Source organism: Suncus etruscus, chromosome 17, assembly GCF_024139225.1.
Source record: "Suncus etruscus isolate mSunEtr1 chromosome 17, mSunEtr1.pri.cur, whole genome shotgun sequence".
Taxonomy (NCBI): Eukaryota; Metazoa; Chordata; class Mammalia; order Eulipotyphla; family Soricidae; genus Suncus; species Suncus etruscus.
The window spans coordinates 67,850,896-67,868,534 of NC_064864.1; the positions used below are offsets into that span (position 1 = coordinate 67,850,896).

The following is a 17,639-nucleotide window of genomic DNA, read 5'->3' on the forward strand; positions in this document are numbered from 1 at the left end:
GCATCTCCAAGTTGGCCATTGTTGGTGAGGGAGTGCAGTTTCTTAGTCTTTCATTCTGACCAACGGGTGTTGAAAAGTGAACACATTCAACCACAGAGGCCAATGAGTCATGAAGCCTTTATGAGGAAGGTTCCCAACATGCTGTTCGGAACTGATGACAAAAGAAATGGGTCTGTATTGAAGTGGTTAATGACATTCATGTGCCTGATGATCCTCCGTGTCCCCAAGACTAAGGATTCAGGAAGAGAAATGAGGCGATAACAAGAAAAAATGAGGGACTAGAATGGTAGCACAATGGTAGGACATTTGCCTTGCATGTGGCTGACCCAGGAAGGTCGCAGGTTCAATCCCCTGGCATCCCATATGGTCCCCTGAGCCAGGAGCGATTTCGGAGAGCAGAGCCAGGAGTAATGCCTGAACAATACAGGGTGTGGCACAAAAAGAAAAGAATGGGGATGAAAAGATACAGGCATGGATTGGAGCTTTCCATTTCTGGTGGTTCACTTCTGGATGATTCAGTTTCCCCATCTGTAAAATCTTAGTGTTGGGTCTACTCTCTCACAGCATTATTGAGAGGATTCAAATGAAACTTTAGAGTAGACAGTCTCAGAGCAATAAGAAGGCTTCCAGAGGCCTTATGTGACCAAGTTTTACTTGATTCTCAGAACTGAGACCTTCTCTGTGCTAGTTTCTTCTTCCCTTTCATTTTCATGCATCCGGCACGTACTCTTGACTTCAGTTCATTTTTCCTGTTTATTGCTGTTGTTTAAATTCAGCATTTTGTGGTTTGTTTTTGTTTTGAGATTGTCTGTGTCTTCAGAATGACCTTAGATACTTTTTCTGGTGACAAGCTATAAAGACTATAAATAAGGGTATCTTGAATTCTATTCTCCAACCACAAAGATCTGACCTCTTACTTCTTATCTGGTTGCCTGAAAGTCTGCACATTTAGTTACTTATTTGGGAAGGTGGGGCACACCCAGGGATGCACACCTGGGGACTGGTTCAGAGGACTGGTGGCTTCTCTCCTTTCCTAAGGGATACAGTGATTCCACTTACCTGGCCAAGTGTCTGCCCACCATCTGTCCCTCCTCTCCCACAGCCTCTAGTTGGTAAAACCACCACCTCTCCCCATAGCCAACGGACCTAGCAATGCCCAATGTCCTTTGCTCTGAATTCCTACTTCCCATCCAAGCCCTAAAGGGGCATCAGGTTGCAGATTCCCGCCCCTAAAGCCCTGGGGAGCATATAAAGCTGGAACTCTGTATTTTCAGGCTGCTGGAAGCTTCCCAACATGGGCGGCCAAGCCCTCCTCTTTGGGCTCATGCTCTTCCACGGCGTCCTTCTCCATGAAGCAGGTACAGGCTACTGAGGCCCCAGGGCCATTTTTCTTTTTGCTGTAAAGCAGAACATGAGCAAGTAGAATTGAACAGTTCAGAGTGCAGGTGCAGAGAACTTGCACTGCATTGACTATGGTGCAGCTCTGACCACCATCAGATTCATAATCAGTGTCTCTGTAGGGAAGCTGGGTCCCTAAACATAGCTTGAGCCAAATTACTGCTATTGTTTTTTGTTTCCTTTATTTATTGGGCTATACCTGGAAGGACCTAGGGTTTGCTCCTAGCTCTGTGCTCAAGGATAACTCTTCTCAGTGCTCAGGAGTCCATTTGCAGTGCCAGGGATCAAAAGAGGGTTGGCCAAAGCATAACTGCTGTATTATCTTTCTGGCCCTGATGTGTTACTTTCTAAAAACATTGCTTTTGTTTAGCATTTCAGAGAGAGGTGAATAAAGGAAGATTTCTTGGCTACAGGTTAAGAAAAGGAAGAATTTGAAAATGTTCTCTGGCTTTTATATCAATATCTAACACTACCTTTATTAAAATAGTATGATGGTTCTCAATTTTTGTTTTTGTTTGGCTTTTTGTTTGGGGGGGGTCACATCTTGCAGTGATCCTGGGCACTTACTCCTGGCTCTATGCTCAGAAATCACACCTGGCTGTGACAGGGAGATCTTATGAGATAGGTTCTGAGTATCCATTTTGTACCTTAACCCCTGTACTATCTCTCTGGAGATATTCTTTCTTTTTTTTTTTTATGATTTTTGGGCCACACCCGGTGACGCTCAGGGGTTGCTCCTGGCTATGCGCTCAGAAGTCGCTCCTGGCTTGGGGGGGCATATGGGACGCAAGAGGATCGAACCGCGGTCCATCCTAGGCTAGTGCTGGCAAGGCAGACACCTTACCTCTAGCGCCATCGTGCCGGCCCCTCTGGCACTATTCTTATTCTTCATTGCTGCCTGCTAAAGTTTTATTGTGCACAGGAAAAAAGCATATTTTGGCCTAAATGATTTGACTTGACATAAAATTATCTGGGCTAAGTTCATAAAGTTGTCTAGTCTGACAATGTGTATGTTTCTTTAAAAAGAGCTTCATTAAATTGATCTTCTTGATCTAAATCTATATTCCACATTAACCCTCTTTAATTTGTCACTAAAGGTATCTCTATTCCTTCAATGATTTTCTCATCAATTTGATGAAAATATTCAAATCTATTTTCACTGAGTTTCCTGCTAACACTAACAAAGGAAAACCTGGAAATAGTCTTCATCAACAAGGAAATTTAAAATCATTTTAAGGCATCACTCTCCAATCCTAGCAACAATGTTTGTCATTTCTACTCAAACTTTTTCATATTATGCAAATAATTATGTAGATGTGGTTGTGTCTGCTCTGAAGGTGTATTTATTTCAATATGGAGCTAGGATTGAAAAGTTCTTGTCTTTTTTTTAAATATGTGTGTGATTCTTGCATATTGATATATGAGTCCAATAGCATGACTTTAGGGACACCAAAATAAGGGTAGAGTAATAAATAAATAGAGTAATAAATAAGGGTAGGTGAGCTCAGGAAAGTCTATATTTCTTCGTGTTGCTCTTTTCCCTCAGGTCAAAGGGGGTGATTGGTTGAATAATTGGAGAAATCTAGTGAAAACATACTTGTAATTTACTTGAAGGAGGGCCTCAGGCTTAGAATATGCTCTGTTAAGGTTTACTCTACACAAAAGCTGTATATTCTGGGTTTGTCTAATGCCAGTTTTATCATATGCATCAAATAAGCAAACCTAAACTAAAACTAAACTAAAACATTATGTTTTAGTGGTTTCTATGGTTGGTGGGAGAATGAAAGGATTGAGAGTTGGTAGATTTGGGTTACACCAGTGGTACTTAGGGGTTACTCCTGGCTCAGTGCTTGGGGGAGTCACTACTTTTTTTTTTTTTTTTTTGGTTTTTAGGGCCACACTCGTTTGATGCTCAGGGGTTACTCCTGGCTACATGCTCAGAAATTGCCCCTGGCTTGGGGGGACCATATGGGATGCCAGGGGATCAAACCACAATCCTTCCTTGGCTAGCGCTTGCAAGGCAGACACCTTACCTCTAGTGCCACCTCGCCGGTCTTGGGGGAGTCACTCCTGATGATGCTTAGGGTTCAAATCCAGGCTGCCCTCATGCAAAGCATATGCTCTCCCATTGAACTATCTTGGGTTTCTTTGGGGGCATAATAAAAATGTAAAATTGATGGTGACAATGGTTAAACCCATTATATCGAGGGATTTAATTAGGTGAAATTGCATAATCTATGAGTTATCTTATTAAAACTATTACCAATAAGACTCATAAAAAACTGTACATTTTAAACCAAGAAGAGATGGAAAGAATTATACATGATCAGATTCAGATGATTCCAATTGGGGCCAGAGAGATAGCATGGAGGTAGATCGTTTGCCTTGTATGCAGAGGGATGGTGGTTCGAATCCTGGCATCCCATATGGTCCCCAGAGCCTGCCAGGAGCAATTTATGAGCATAGAAATAGGAAACCTATTTCAGCCCCCATTCTGGACAAAGGTTTCAAGCACTATATTTCGAAGTTCCTTTCTTCTTGTCTAACCTGATTTTGCAGGCATGTTCCCTGCCTAGATTCTAACGCTTCCAAGTGAATTTGAAAATGGATGGGATTGATAATAAGCTCTGGAAATTTCTGAGAGAATTTAAGATTCAATTTGACTGCTCCTGGCACCATCCAGGGCCTCATCAATGATCTGAATAAATGGCAGAAAATTAACAAGGAACAGGGGGCCCGCACGCTGACAGGGGTTTAAACCCTTAAAACCCCAGAACGAGGGCTGACATCTGCAGTTGCACCCCATCTGAGCTCGGTCACCTTAACACTGATGTACAAATACCAGCTCCCTCTCCAAGCTCTCAGTCCACACCTACCCTCTGGCCTCCCTCTCCCTACAAATGTGGGTCCCATCATTTTCCATGGGGATTAATGACACATTCACCTTGGTGGTCCTTTTAGCTCTTTGCACAAGAACATCCCTGATAAGGAGTCCAGTGGAAACTGGAAACAGGCTCACTGATCCCAGGGGAATTTGGGGATCCTGAAATACATGGGGGGTCAGGTACTGGGTGACTCATGAGTCGTTGAGTTGGGAAGACAAAGGGCAGTTGTTGCCAGGGAAGAAGGAAGGATCATTCCTGGTGCTGTGAGACTGTTTCCTGCTGCTGGATTTATCTGATCCTCATAATCCGAGTTCAGTTCAGGCCAAGAGTCCCTGAGATCCCTGTGATACAGATCTGGTTGTGGGATTTGGTGCTCCCCTGTGGGCACCAGTTCCCCTTGCCTGACTCAGGTCTTCTCCTCAGACCTGGCCCTTCATCGGGGCAGGGGCACAGTACAGCACAGCTGACTGCATCTACCATCTCTGGGACACAGCCCAGCTGGCAATGCTGAGAACCACCCTTGCCACCCTCGCACACTCAAACTCACACACTCACACTCACATCCATATAGTCACTCATACTTGCATAAGCACTCACACTCACATACTCACACTGAGACCCACACATCACACTCATACACACACTCACACTAATAGTCTCACCCTATTAGTCTAATAGTCTAATAGACCCTAATAGTCTCACCCTAGCATTCATATACTCACGCACTTACACATTCATGTTTGTACTCACATACACTAATACTAACACACACATTCACACACACACACACTACTCATATACTCACACTACTACACGAACACTCTCAAACATTCACACTTATACTCACACGCCCATGCTCACAATCACGAACTCAGCACCAACCGGGTTCACCCCCCTTCCCTGCGCTTTCCTATCCATCCACAGACATGTTCCCAGGCCATGCCTCTCCCACATGGCTCTCTACACCATCCTCCCTTGTCTCACACCTTCTCCCCAACCTTCTCTCCAGTATCAACCTACCAAAGCTCTTCATGCCCCACTGACCCCTAGGAAAAGATACTAACTGCAGAGAGTGTGGGACTTGGGGTTCAAGAGCAACCTCAAGCCTTTGGAAGGGGTGAGGAGAGGCATGGGAAGGTGGAGGAAGGAGGAAGGATGAAGGCAGGAGGAGGGATGAGGAAAAAGGTAGATTTCCAGATGGGTTCAGAGGGGTTCACACCCTAGCCAAGCAGCAGTCCTTGTCTATGGTGGGGTGAGGTTTGGACATTGAAGAACATTTGCTTGTGCTTTCCCACCCTGGGACACTTCTATAAAGGTGTACAATACTGGAGCACATGGATGTAGAATCTTTCCAACTTTTCCATCGGCTCCAAGTCCTCACCCCTAACCCAAGGGGGCAGGGGCCAATGGGTTTGCATGTTTATGAGGGGGGGCACACACAAGGGTTCAGCCATGAATAAAACCACCTTAAAAAACCAAATCCAGGGCCCGGAGAGATAGCACAGCGGTGTTTGCCTCGCAAGCAGCCGATCCAGGACCAAAGGTGGTTGGTTCGAATCCCGGTGTCCCATATGGTCCCCCGTGCCTGCCAGGAGCTATTTCTGAGCAGACAGCCAGGAGTAACTCCTGAGCACCGCCGGGTGTGACCCAAAAACCAAAAAAAAAAAAAAAAAAAACCAAATCCAGACATGCAAGTTTAGCAGCCATCAGAAAGTTTCCCCAATCGGGGAGACAACCCCCAATAACATAGAGAGCCTAGCCAGAGGAGAAGTGACCAAAGATTGTCTCAGGGACCATTTAAAACATCCAGTTTTCTAGAAACTGGGAACATCATGTAATGGGGAGAACATCACCCTGGCACATGGCGGCACTGGGCTGATAGCATGGCCCTGAGCAAGGACTGAGTCTGGAACAATTTCCAACACTCAGTGTCTAGGAGGTGGTTGACTTTGATGTGCAACAACTGCTTGTTGGAATTGGTTTCACCATGGAGACTTATTTTATTCGGCATCTTTAGTCAATCTGTACCAAATTTTGATGCGTTTTCCCAGTGAAGCCAGGAGCAGAATTATCAACCCCTACTATCCCAGGCACCTGGGGCTGCTGGAACTGTGCCTTATTTGGACTCTCTAAAGAGGCTGTCTCCTCTCCTATGTTAGAGGCCCCCAGTTCTAATAGCCGATATCTCCCAGGTTGCTCCAGGAAACACCACAAAGAAAGGCCTCACAAGGGGCACCCTCAGCTCTTTATGAAGGCAGCATTAGGTCCTGCCAAGCAACGAGATGGTGAGTTGAGACCCCCAAACTCGTGGGGCCTGGTGAGGTGGGTGGAGGGGGAGATCAGAAAGGGGGCACTGGGGCAGGGTAAGGGGAACACAGAGCCCTGGTGGATCAGGGGTCCCCACCGAGCAGTACAGTCCTTATCCCTGGAGTCAAGGAAGAAAAAGTACCACTTGTCCCTTCATGGTTTCATAGCCCTTTCATTTTAATAATATGCTCAAGGGCCTCTTGTAAGTGGTCTCACATTGGAGTGTAAGATGAGTACTCAACTGCTTGGGCATAAGCCTAATCCTAAACCCATTCCTCTACCTGTGGTACATGCTGGGAGACTGTACAGGCTTTGCCACCCCCCAACTCTAAGGCCTAAGCAGAGGCAGGAAAAGGGGTCTCAGCCCCACCAGGGTCCCCATGGTGAGGAGGCACAGAAGCAAAGGCCCTTGGTGAGGTGGGAAATGCAGAGTGGCAGCTCCTGGTCTCTGTCCCCCCCCCCTTTATGGATGCAGCAGTAGGGAATCCCAGTGGTCAATGTGCCTTGGACATTGGGAACTGGTCGATCGTGGGGCTCCCCATCCCAGGAGCTTTCCCTAATCCTGAGGTCGTTGGGGTGAACCCATAGGCACTCAGAGAGCTGAGGGAGTAGTGGAAGCTTGGTGAGGGACTCCCATTTTGCATTTCCTTCAACTCTGCCCTGGCACTGACCACAAAGAACCCAATTCATTCCTACCATTCCTCACAGTTCTCACTGTAAGGACTCTGGTTCTCTGCTTTTCTAAATGGTGGTTTCTGCTGGAAGCGATCCTAATGACAGAGTAAAGCCCCCCACCCCCAAGATAGACTGAAATGTGGGGGCCAATGTTACCATGAGAAAACCCTGAGTGGGAATGCAGGGGCTATGGCATCACTTTGTCAGACACCTCAGTCAGGCAGAAGGATCGGAGGGGGCTTTCAGGAGACATCCCTGGGCTTGGACCAATGAGAGCCCCATGATTAACAGTAATGGGGGCTGAAGTCTCCACTCACCCACACTTCGGTGGGAACTGGAGGACTGCCTTTCTCTCAAAGACTTGCTGCCTGTGAGGCTCCTGAACGGTTCTGAAAGGTGCTCGGGCCGTGTGGAGGTATATTTTGAAGGCGAGTGGTGCACGGTGTGTGACGACATGTGGGACGAGAAGGAGGCGCAGGTGGTGTGTCTCCAGTTGGGCTGTGGGATAGCTGTGTCCGCGCCTGGACATGCTCACTTCGGCTCTGGCATCGGCCCCATCTTGCTGGACAATGTGCAGTGCTCGGGCACTGAGACCTATCTGGGTCAGTGCTCCCACGCCGGCTGGTACACCCACAACTGTGAGCACACGGAGGATGCAGGCGTCATCTGCTCGGGTAAATGTCTCCTTGTGTCTGAGAGCTGACTTTTCCATACCCTCTGTTTCCTCAGTCCCCCACCCCCACCCCAAAACAGCTGGTCCTCTCCAATCTGGCCCCTCTCCTGGGAGAGAAACAAACACCCCAGGTGGGGGAGAAAAATATCTAGACAATTCTGTCCTTAGGGGGTCTTCATACACACTGAACATGGGGTGCCCTGGGTTTTTTAAAATAATTATTAAAATGAATACATGATTTGTTAAGGATTATTCGTTCAAGACATGAGAGCAGGGTCTTAAAACAAGCACCTCTGGGAGTTCCTGGTTCTGACACAGACACCCAAAAAAACCCTCTCCATGCCCCCAACTCTTTCTGTGGGTCTTAGCATATCTTTTGGGTTATTTTTGTTGTTGTTGTTTTGTTGTTGTTATGGGCCACACCCTTTTGATGCTCAGGGGTTACTCCTGGCTAAGCGCTCAGAAATTGCCCCTGGCTTGGGGGGACTATATGGGATGCCGGGGGATCGAACCGAGGTCCTTCCTTGGCTAGCGCTTGCAAGGCAGACACCTTACCTCTAGCGCCACCTCGCTGGCCACATATCTTTTGGCCTTTGTATGCTCAAAAGAAATCGTGACAAGAGCTGTGTGGATGGATATCAGGACTGGTGCCTCCCAGCCTGTCCCAAATCTGCTTGGATCAGGTCATCCAAGACACAAGGCCCACAGACTGCTTGTCAGTAAATGTGACCCTAAAGGCAAGGCAGCCTCTAACATGTGAGGCAGGAGGAGGCCCCAGGTGTGGAGAGTGACCCCATCCTCATTCTCACCTCACCCCTTAGGGGAGCCCACAGTTGGCTAAGATCCAAACCCTCACTCACTCATAGATGGTGAGGTCCAACATGAACTCCACTTTTGGGCCCTCCTGGTGACTGACTTCCAGAACTTTACACATGCCAGCGGCCCTGCCCTTTTGGCCTCTTCCCCACTTTAGTGTCTGTCTTGAGAGCAGCTGAAAGAAGTCAAGGAAAATTCTGGAACATCTCTCTTTTCTCACACTGGGGCCAGCCTGGTCTCAACTGCTTTCCCAAATCCTCCTGGGAGTTCCTGTGAGGGTAGGACTGAGAGAAAGTCATCTCTGCCTCATCTGGGAACCCCAAAGCTTAGGTAGACTCAGAGCTGGGGCTGTGGCGATTGTCTTGGACAACACCTGGGCAGGGAGGAGTCCAAACGTCTAGTTAGCACATCATAGTAAGCTTTTAACCTTATTTTTTGCTCTATAAGACACACTTGACCATAAGATGCACATAGTTTTACAAATCAGGACTCCAGGTGCAAGAACAGACCGCTAGAGTTCTTTCTCACCTGGGCTCTGTTTCCTGACCTTACTGCATTCTAGAACAATCGGCTGAATCTAAAATGTGCAGTTGTCTGGAGTTATGCTCTTCTCAAAAGTCTCACTCTTCTCAGTTGCTATAAGACTCCCTAATATACCCCTTGACTCTGGAAAGCCCCCAGTGCAGAAAAGCCCCAACTGAGCTATCCCAATTTAGTGGAACAGGAACTTCCAGACCTGCCTCCTCCCCAGACAAATAAGACAAATTCATGTGACCTTCATTCCAGTTCCTTACATACTTCTGGCAGTTCCACCACTATAATACTGAGAAGGTTTGTGAATGTTCACTGGGGAAGTGAGTGATGGACTGGATGCTTGAGAAAAAGGTTGCTAAAGGCACCATCAGCTCTGGTGTTTCTCAAACAGTATCCCAAACAATAGAGCCCAGGGTTGTCTGTTCTAAGCCCACCCTCACTCTAAAATGCTTTTGTTGGGGCTGGAGAGGTAGCACAGTGGTAAGGCATTTATTTGCCTTGCACCCGGCCAACCTAGGATAGACTCAGGTTCAATTCCCTGCATCCCATATGGTTCCCTGAGCCTGCCAGGAGCGATTTCTGAGCTCAGAGCCAGGAGTAACCCCTGAGCGCTGCTGCATATGGCCCCCCAAACTCCCCCAAAATAAATAAATTAAATTAAATGCTTTTGTCTAAGGTGGGGAGAGCCACACATGTAGTTTTCCTTCCAGAAAACTAAGGCTATATTTATTTTAATATTAAAATTATTTTTTAAAAATATATTACACATTAGTTCCTTCATGAATGTGTGGGTTGGACTAATAGGTGTCCTTACCACCTCCTAGAGAAACAAGCCTTACGTCAATGTTCTGGGCTCTGCCTAGTTCAGAGTTCAGACTGAGCTGCATCTTTGAATAATGATTGAAAAGGGCTCAGCATTTTTTTCTTCCATGAGTCCCTTGTGGACTAACACTGTTTAACATGATTCCAACCCTATTTAACCTTAATTCCAATATAACTTGATGACAGAGATGTTGAGCCTTCTAGAATGTCTGTAACCCTCCCCAAAATGTCAATTCTAAATGTCAATTCCTCTTCTTTCTTGTAGAACATGACTATGACATTTTAAGACCTCTGGGTAAGCATCACAGTCTACTAGAATTTTAGGCCAACCTGGACAAATACCCCAACCAATTGTATTAATCACCACAGCCCATAGCAGCAGGTGGGTAGGGGCTGAAGCCAGTGAATTTAACCAAAAAGAGATTCAACAGAGGAAAAAAAATGAACTAGCACACAAAAGTAGCTTCCCTGTCTTTTCACCAAACAAGGGATACTTTCTCCTCCAACTTATGTCTGGTTGTCCAATGCATTCTTAGAAAATTTTGGACTGAGGTTATGAATGGTTCATAACCATTATTCAAGGATGTCTTTGGACTCAATTGGATCCAAAGAAATGCTAGTTTCACAACAATGTCTTTGTATGGGTAATGGTGTGAAGTCTCAGGATCATAATTACACAAATTCCAGATGGATGGACAGACTCACACCTTTTCCTGATTGTCTTAACCCTTTACACATGCCTTTCCCAGAAGTCCTCTGAGTGCCAGGGGAGCACAGAGATCCAGACCACTGGAAACCTTGCTGATAGATGTCATAGTTTAACAGGATCATGAGAGAGAGAGAGAGAGAGAGAGAGAGAGAGAGAGAGAGAGAGAGAGAGAGAGAGAGAGAGAGATTCTGAGTAGTTCCAAGGCACAATCCCATCCTCACTAATCCCTGATCAAAAAGGAACAACTGAATAAGCCCCACCCCCAAGCAGGATCCCATGGTATCTGCCCTCCAAAGGTTGCCACAGTCACACAGTGCTTTCTAAGACACTCAGAGCCATCACCCTTTGCATCTCAATTAATGCTTCATTTCTTTTTATTCACTCTTAGATGCTGAAGCCCTGACACCATTTTCTGGGGGTAAGACTAAATTCGGTGACTCTGGTTGGCTGTGGTCTGGTGGCCCATATACTTCTAAATGGCCCAGAAGGCCACGAGTCACAAATATGACTAAACACAACCATTTCCACAGGGGTTGGGAGGCACCAAAGGATCCATTTCACTGATAAGCTGTTGGCTTTGTGCAATGTCCTCAAAAGGTTCTGCCTTCATCCCATCCCACTTGGTCTACTTATTCCTATTCATCTTCAGGCTCTGGCTTCTGACTCCTTAACAGAGATTTCTGACCTCCCCCTATCAGGCTATATACCCCAAACATGCTGAAATCTCTTCCTTTGTTTCTTAGCACTGAAAAGAGCTGCCATTGAAACTCGGGGTTTTGTTGTTGTTGTTTATTTAGTGTTTTGTTTTGGTTTTGGAGTCAGTCATACCTGGTGATGCTCAGGGGTTTCCTGTCAGGCTTACGGGGATCTATGGGCTACTTGGGATGGACCCAGAACAGCCTTATGCAAGGCAAGCTCCCTCCTCACTGTGCTATTGCTCCAGCCCAACTCAGGTTTTCTTTCCCCTCATCTCTTCCACCTAACCTCTCAACTCTGAGTCAGCACAAACCTGGGGCTGCTCTGTACCATGGTGTCCACCACCCTCTCTGCCCTGATCCAACCCTGGTTCAGCCCCCACATACTCGCGGACTGACCCAACAAAAGGGGGTCCAGACACAGTAAATTCTTTCTCCTCACCTGTGATGTTTCTGTGTCTTTGAAAGACTGGCCACAACTGCGGCTCGTGAATGGGTCAGGCCGATGTTCCGGACGTGTAGAAATTTTCTATCAAGGACAGTGGGGCCGGATATGCGATGACCACTGGGACATGAATGAAGCAGAAGTGGTGTGCCAGCAGTTGAACTGTGGGCAGGCACTGGCGGCACCTGGTGAGGCTCGATTTGGTGAAGGGGAAGGCAAGTTTCTACTGGATGATGTGGACTGCACAGGAAGAGAGAGTTTCCTGGGACAGTGTCTGCACACAGACTGGTCCATCCATAACTGTGGTTCTGGAGAAGATGCCAGTGTTATCTGCTCAGGTAACAGCCCACTCCACTTACAGGGTGGCATCTTGGCATTCGGTGGTCTTGGCACCAAGTGGTGTCTCCCCTACACCGTGGGTGGCTCTCTCTAAGCATGAGGGGGCACTTAGTCAAGTACCTAGTTCAGCTCATGAACTTTCTGCTCTCTAGAGGTTGGCATGGGTCTTAGTTTAGCCAAAGGCTCATGGTGAGAGGTGGCTGCTGTGGTCTTCCAAAATCTTCTAAGAATGGCTGGTGGGAAGATAGCATAACCCAGCAGTGATGTGAGGTTATTTTCTGGGTTCATCCCACTTAAATGATGGTCTGGCAGACAGATGAGAAAACAGTTACTTTTCTAGTACCATTTGACAAATGAATAAAAAGGAGGGGTCAATTCTAAATTAAATGACTGTGATTTTAGTTATACAATGAAAAATGATGCTAGTTAATGTAAATCATTTTAAAAGTGTGAGTACTGATAGTTATTTTATTTGTTTTTGGGTCACACTGGCAGTGACTCTGAGCTCATGAATCACTCCTGGTGGGTTAGGGGACCTTATGGAATGCTGGGTATCAAATCGTGGTCGGCCATGTGCAAAGCAAACACCCTCCACACTATGCTATCTTTTTGGCCCCATGGTCACTAATTTTTGTCCAATTAATAATTGTCAGGGTTTTGGCAAATGGAGCACCAATGACAGTTTGGGCCTTAGAATCCTTTGTTCTGGGGCATTTGTAGGCTCTTATCTGTATTCTTGCTTCTATCAATTTTAACAATCCAAATATCTTCAAGCACCGATGGATCTCTTTTTGCGATGGGGCAGATTGACCTTTAGAGAACAAATGGTCTCTCTTGGACAGCATTTCTCAAACCTTTGCCTACTGTGGCTTCCTTCTGGAGGGCCCCCTGTTCCAATGGTTAGCTCTCTTGCCTGGTGGCCTGGCCTACTGCCACTGGCATGATCTTTACCTGCAGTTGAGAAATATCACATAGTCAGCTAGACACATAAAGCAATTCAATACGTTGCCTATGCAAATAGACATAGATGGGTACACACAAGGGAAACTGAGGTTATTATTGAGTGGATCACAAGCAGTGTTTCTTTCCCAAAGTAGGTCATACCAACGCCCACCCCCACAGAGTGGGAGGGATATGAGCAGCCTCAGATACAATTTCTATTTGTTTAAAATATTCTATTTGTTTATCTGCTTTAATAGGTAAATTTTTATGGGCAGGGGAATTGAGTGATTGGGGGATGTTTATTTGTTTGTCTGTTTTTAAAAAGGGGACAACACTAGGCAAAATAAGTCTGGGGGCCTCTGATTTGGAGAAGGGCACTTGGTCCCCTGTTAAATCTTCCAGTTGCTTTTTAACAGGAAAGATGATTAAAATGCTCTGAACCAGAGCAGGAAGGACTAGATTTCTAGTTCCCAGACACCTTTGACTTCCTCTTCAGGTTAATTTGGAATGGATGCATCTCGAGAACAATTACTCTTTACTTAAGTAAATATTTTCTTCCCCACATATTAACAGAGACAAAGTATTTGAAGCCAGAGTTGGGTAAGTTTCTGATTTTCTACTTTATCCTTCTGACATTTTTCATTCTATGGACAGGTCATAGATAGGTCACCATTGGAAGGTGAAATAAGTGGTTGGAGGGATCAGACGCTACAGAACAAAATTGAGTCACATTTATGCTTTCCTAAGTCATTATGATGGGTTCCAGTAAGTCTAATGTCATGCTGGCCTGTCCTTTCCATAGACATTAGCTATAATATTTTATCAGGGGTTGGGCCACATCCAGTGGTACTCAAAAGTTCTTCCTGGCTTTGCGCTCAGGAATGATTACTAGCAGGCTTAAGGGAACCAAATGTGATGCTTGGGATTGAACCCAGGGTCAGCTGCATACAAGACAAATGCCCTACCCATTGTGCTATTGCTCTGGCCCCTAGTTTATTTTTAAATAATAATTTCTTTATTTAAGCACTGTAGTTACAAAAATGTTCATAGTTGGGTTTCAGTCATCAAATGGACACCACCCTTCACCAACGTAATTTTTTTCCTTCTACCAGTGTTCTCCATTTTCCTCTTCCCCTACCCCATCTGTCTTAGGAACAGGCATTCTATTTCTCTCTCACTATCATTGTGATGGTAGTTGTAAGTGCAGTTAGTGCTCAACTGTGCTAACCGCACTTTGTTGTATATCATGCATGAGCTGGTCCTTTCGGCCGGCATCTCTGTTGTCTCTAGATATTATTACCATACTGTCTTTTATTTTTCTTAAATCCCACATATGAGACTATTCTGTGTCTACCTCTCTTCCTCTGATTCATTTCACTCAGCATAATAGTCTCCATGTCCAACCATGTATAGGCAAATTTCATGACTTCATTTTTCCTAACAGCTGTGTAGTATTCCATTGTGTAGACTGATACCTAGCTTAATTTTATTTCCATCCTGAACACTGCCAACTATTTTTTGGCTTTTTTTTTTATCTTCTGAATGGAGCTTCTGTTTCCAGCCTTATTTCTACTCCAGTGAAGGGGAATGTTTGACAAAATATAGCTTGTGCACAATTCAGGGAGTTTCTTTCCATGCTGCGGGGTGGTTATGACTGGCAGTAGGGTTGACCATGTCAGCATCACCCTCACTAATTCAACCCTTCTTCCTGCAGAGAGAGCTGAAGAATCATTGACACTCAAACCCCAAGGTAGGTGTTTCCTTTCGACTTCAAGAACTCTTGTTGTGGGGCCGGAGAGATAGCATGGAGGTAAGGCATTTGCCTTTCATGCAGGAGGTCATCAGTTCGAATCCCGGCGTCCCATATGGTCCCCTGTGCCTGCCAGGAGCAATTTCTGAGCGTGAAGCCAGGAATAACCCCTGAGCACTGCCGGGTGTGACCCAAAAACCAAAAAAAAAAAAAAAAAAAAATAAAATAAAATAAAATAAAATAAAAAAAAAAAAAAAAAAAAAAAAAAAAAAGAACTCTTGTTGTGGGGGGTGCACCCTGTTATGCTCAGGGGGTACTCCTGGCTATGTGCTCAGAAATTGCTCCTGGCTCGGGACCATATGGGGTGCCGGGGATCAAACCAAGGTCTGTCCTGGATAAGCTGTGTGCAAGGTAAATGCCCTACTGCTGTGCTATTGTTCCGGCCCCCAACTTCAAGAACTCTTGTGACTACATTTACCTGTTTCTTTTGACTCCTTGAAACGTGGGCACCAGAACCATTGAACTTGCCTCTGGAGTCCACGATCTTTTTCTCCTGGTAAGCAGAGCCAAACGCCATGTTAATCCTTGGCCATGGCCTAAAGTGGATTGTCTTCTCTAATCCTCCCACCAGCCGAATAATGGTACTTTCTTTTTTTTTTTTTTTTTTTTTTTTGGTTTTTGGGCCACTCCAGGTGACGCTCAGGGGTTACTCCTGGCTATGTGCTCAGAAGTCGCTCCTGGCTTGGGGGACCATATGGGACACCGGGGGATCGAACCGCAGTCCGTCCTAGGCTAGCGCTGGCAAGGCAGGCACCTTACCTCTTAGCGCCACCACCCGGCCCCCATAATGGTACTTTCTATAACACCTATTTTTTGTTGGGGAAACTCAGGCTCAGAGAGGCCAAGGTCAATGAGATGATAATACAGACAATATATGACTCCAGAATTCTAGAGCTTCATTACTCCCCTTTTTGGACTCTCTGAATCACATTCTGACCCTATTAAGTGTAAAAGAATGAACAGGGTTCACTGCCCTGTTCAGAGACTCAGGATCCATCAAGAGATGAGGGAAGAGTTAGGTGTGAGAGAATGAGCCATGGGGTGCCTCATTGTAACAGTACTCTCTTCTCTTCCCTAATTAGCCCCCCCCACTCTTTGTGACAAGCTTCCTACCATGGATGGGTTCTCCTAGCCCTCATCACTATTGTCTCTGGATAGTATTACCACACTATCTTTTTTTTATATACCACAAATAAGTGAGATTATTATCTCCCTCTGACTCATTTTGTCTCTTCTGATTATCCATGTTTAAGAAAACTTTATGATTACATTTTTCCATCAGCTGCATAGAATTCCATGCAATATGTCCTTAAGTTCATGCCTCAAAACCCAGGATCCTTTAGACTTCTGATTGACATGTTGCATTTCTTTGACAGTCCTAAGCCTTGCTCCCACCAATCTCCTTTATCTTTTCTGTTTCCATGTTCTTCTGTGAGAAAAGGGAGATTAATTATCACATTCTTATCTCTAAACTGGACAGTCTGGTGTGCATTGCGGAATGAGGGTAGCTAATTCTGGGCCCGCATTTATCTTTTATTTATTTATTTATTTATTTTATTTTTTGGTTTTGGGCCACACCCAGTGGTGCTCAGAGATTACTCCTGGCTCTGTACTCAGAAATTGCTCCTGGGAAGCTCAGGGGACCATATGGGATGTCAAGGATCAAGTCCAGGTCAGCAGAGTGCAAAGCAAAAGCCCTACCACTGTGCTATCATTCTGGCCCCCAATTTTTTTTTTAATATCTGTCATGGGGAGATGGTTTGCTTTGTGATGGCTGAGCTGGCTGATGAGCAGGTTTTTGTGCCTTGACTCACAGCTCATATATGCCTCCCAGCCATGACAGACCACATCAAACCCTCCCATCAGGCCAGCACTTACCAACCTGTTCTCCATTTCTGTGGCCAGTGTGCAGAAATGGCATCCCACAGCCAGTGGCCCTTCTGTGTCTGGCATCATAGTTTCATGGTGCTTGTTCCACCTCAGCATAGTTTGAACTAGAAAGCAGCTCTCTGAATTCTTTGCCTGGAAACATGAAGCAAATGAACAAGAAAGCCCTATCCTCCCTATTCAGCATTCGACAGTGGGAACATTTTCTACAATATTTTGTGCTTTCCCCCCCACAGCTCATGCAACCTTCCCCATGTCCAAAGTTGGGAACCATCCAACCACCCAACCATCAGGTAGGTCATGAACAATGAATGAAACAGGGGGCAAGGCTTGGCAGTTCTCACTGATAGATTGGAGGGGCCTTGGGAAAAAATGAGCTGAAATTTAGGCCTGAGAGATCACTGTACAAGTTCTAGGGAGCTTGGGAAGCTCAAGGTGACCTTCAGATGATGCATGCCTCAAGGCCTGGGTTTTCTCAGTCTTGTTCCTCAGGCTCCCCCCTCGCCTCTCAGTGTTGGGCTTTGATAAGTACAAGGACAGCTACTGAATAGTTATTGGATGAGTCCATGGAAGTGCATGCAGTCCTAAATTCAGAGTATGAACCAACACTTCCTTGAGAAATTTTGGCTTCAGCTAAGAAAAATTCCACTAGGCAGAGCACCAGCAAACCATCATGAGGACAGAGACAGACCCTGCTCTGGA

At 45.8% G+C, this 17,639-nt stretch overlaps 1 protein-coding gene across 1 annotated transcript in view; it reads left to right on the forward strand.

The window, feature by feature from the left end:
* Nucleotides 1–1,294: 1,294 nt before the first annotated feature.
* The window catches only part of LOC126033477 (deleted in malignant brain tumors 1 protein-like), an 81,785-nt gene continuing 65,440 nt past the window's right edge, over nt 1,295–17,639 (forward strand). Inside the window, exons 1-4 of the mRNA XM_049790449.1 lie at nt 1,295–1,358; nt 6,476–6,605; nt 7,662–7,939; nt 11,983–12,147. Coding sequence (XP_049646406.1) covers nt 1,295–1,358; nt 6,476–6,605; nt 7,662–7,939; nt 11,983–12,147 — 637 coding nt within the window. The remainder of the gene's footprint in view (nt 1,359–6,475; nt 6,606–7,661; nt 7,940–11,982; nt 12,148–17,639) is intronic.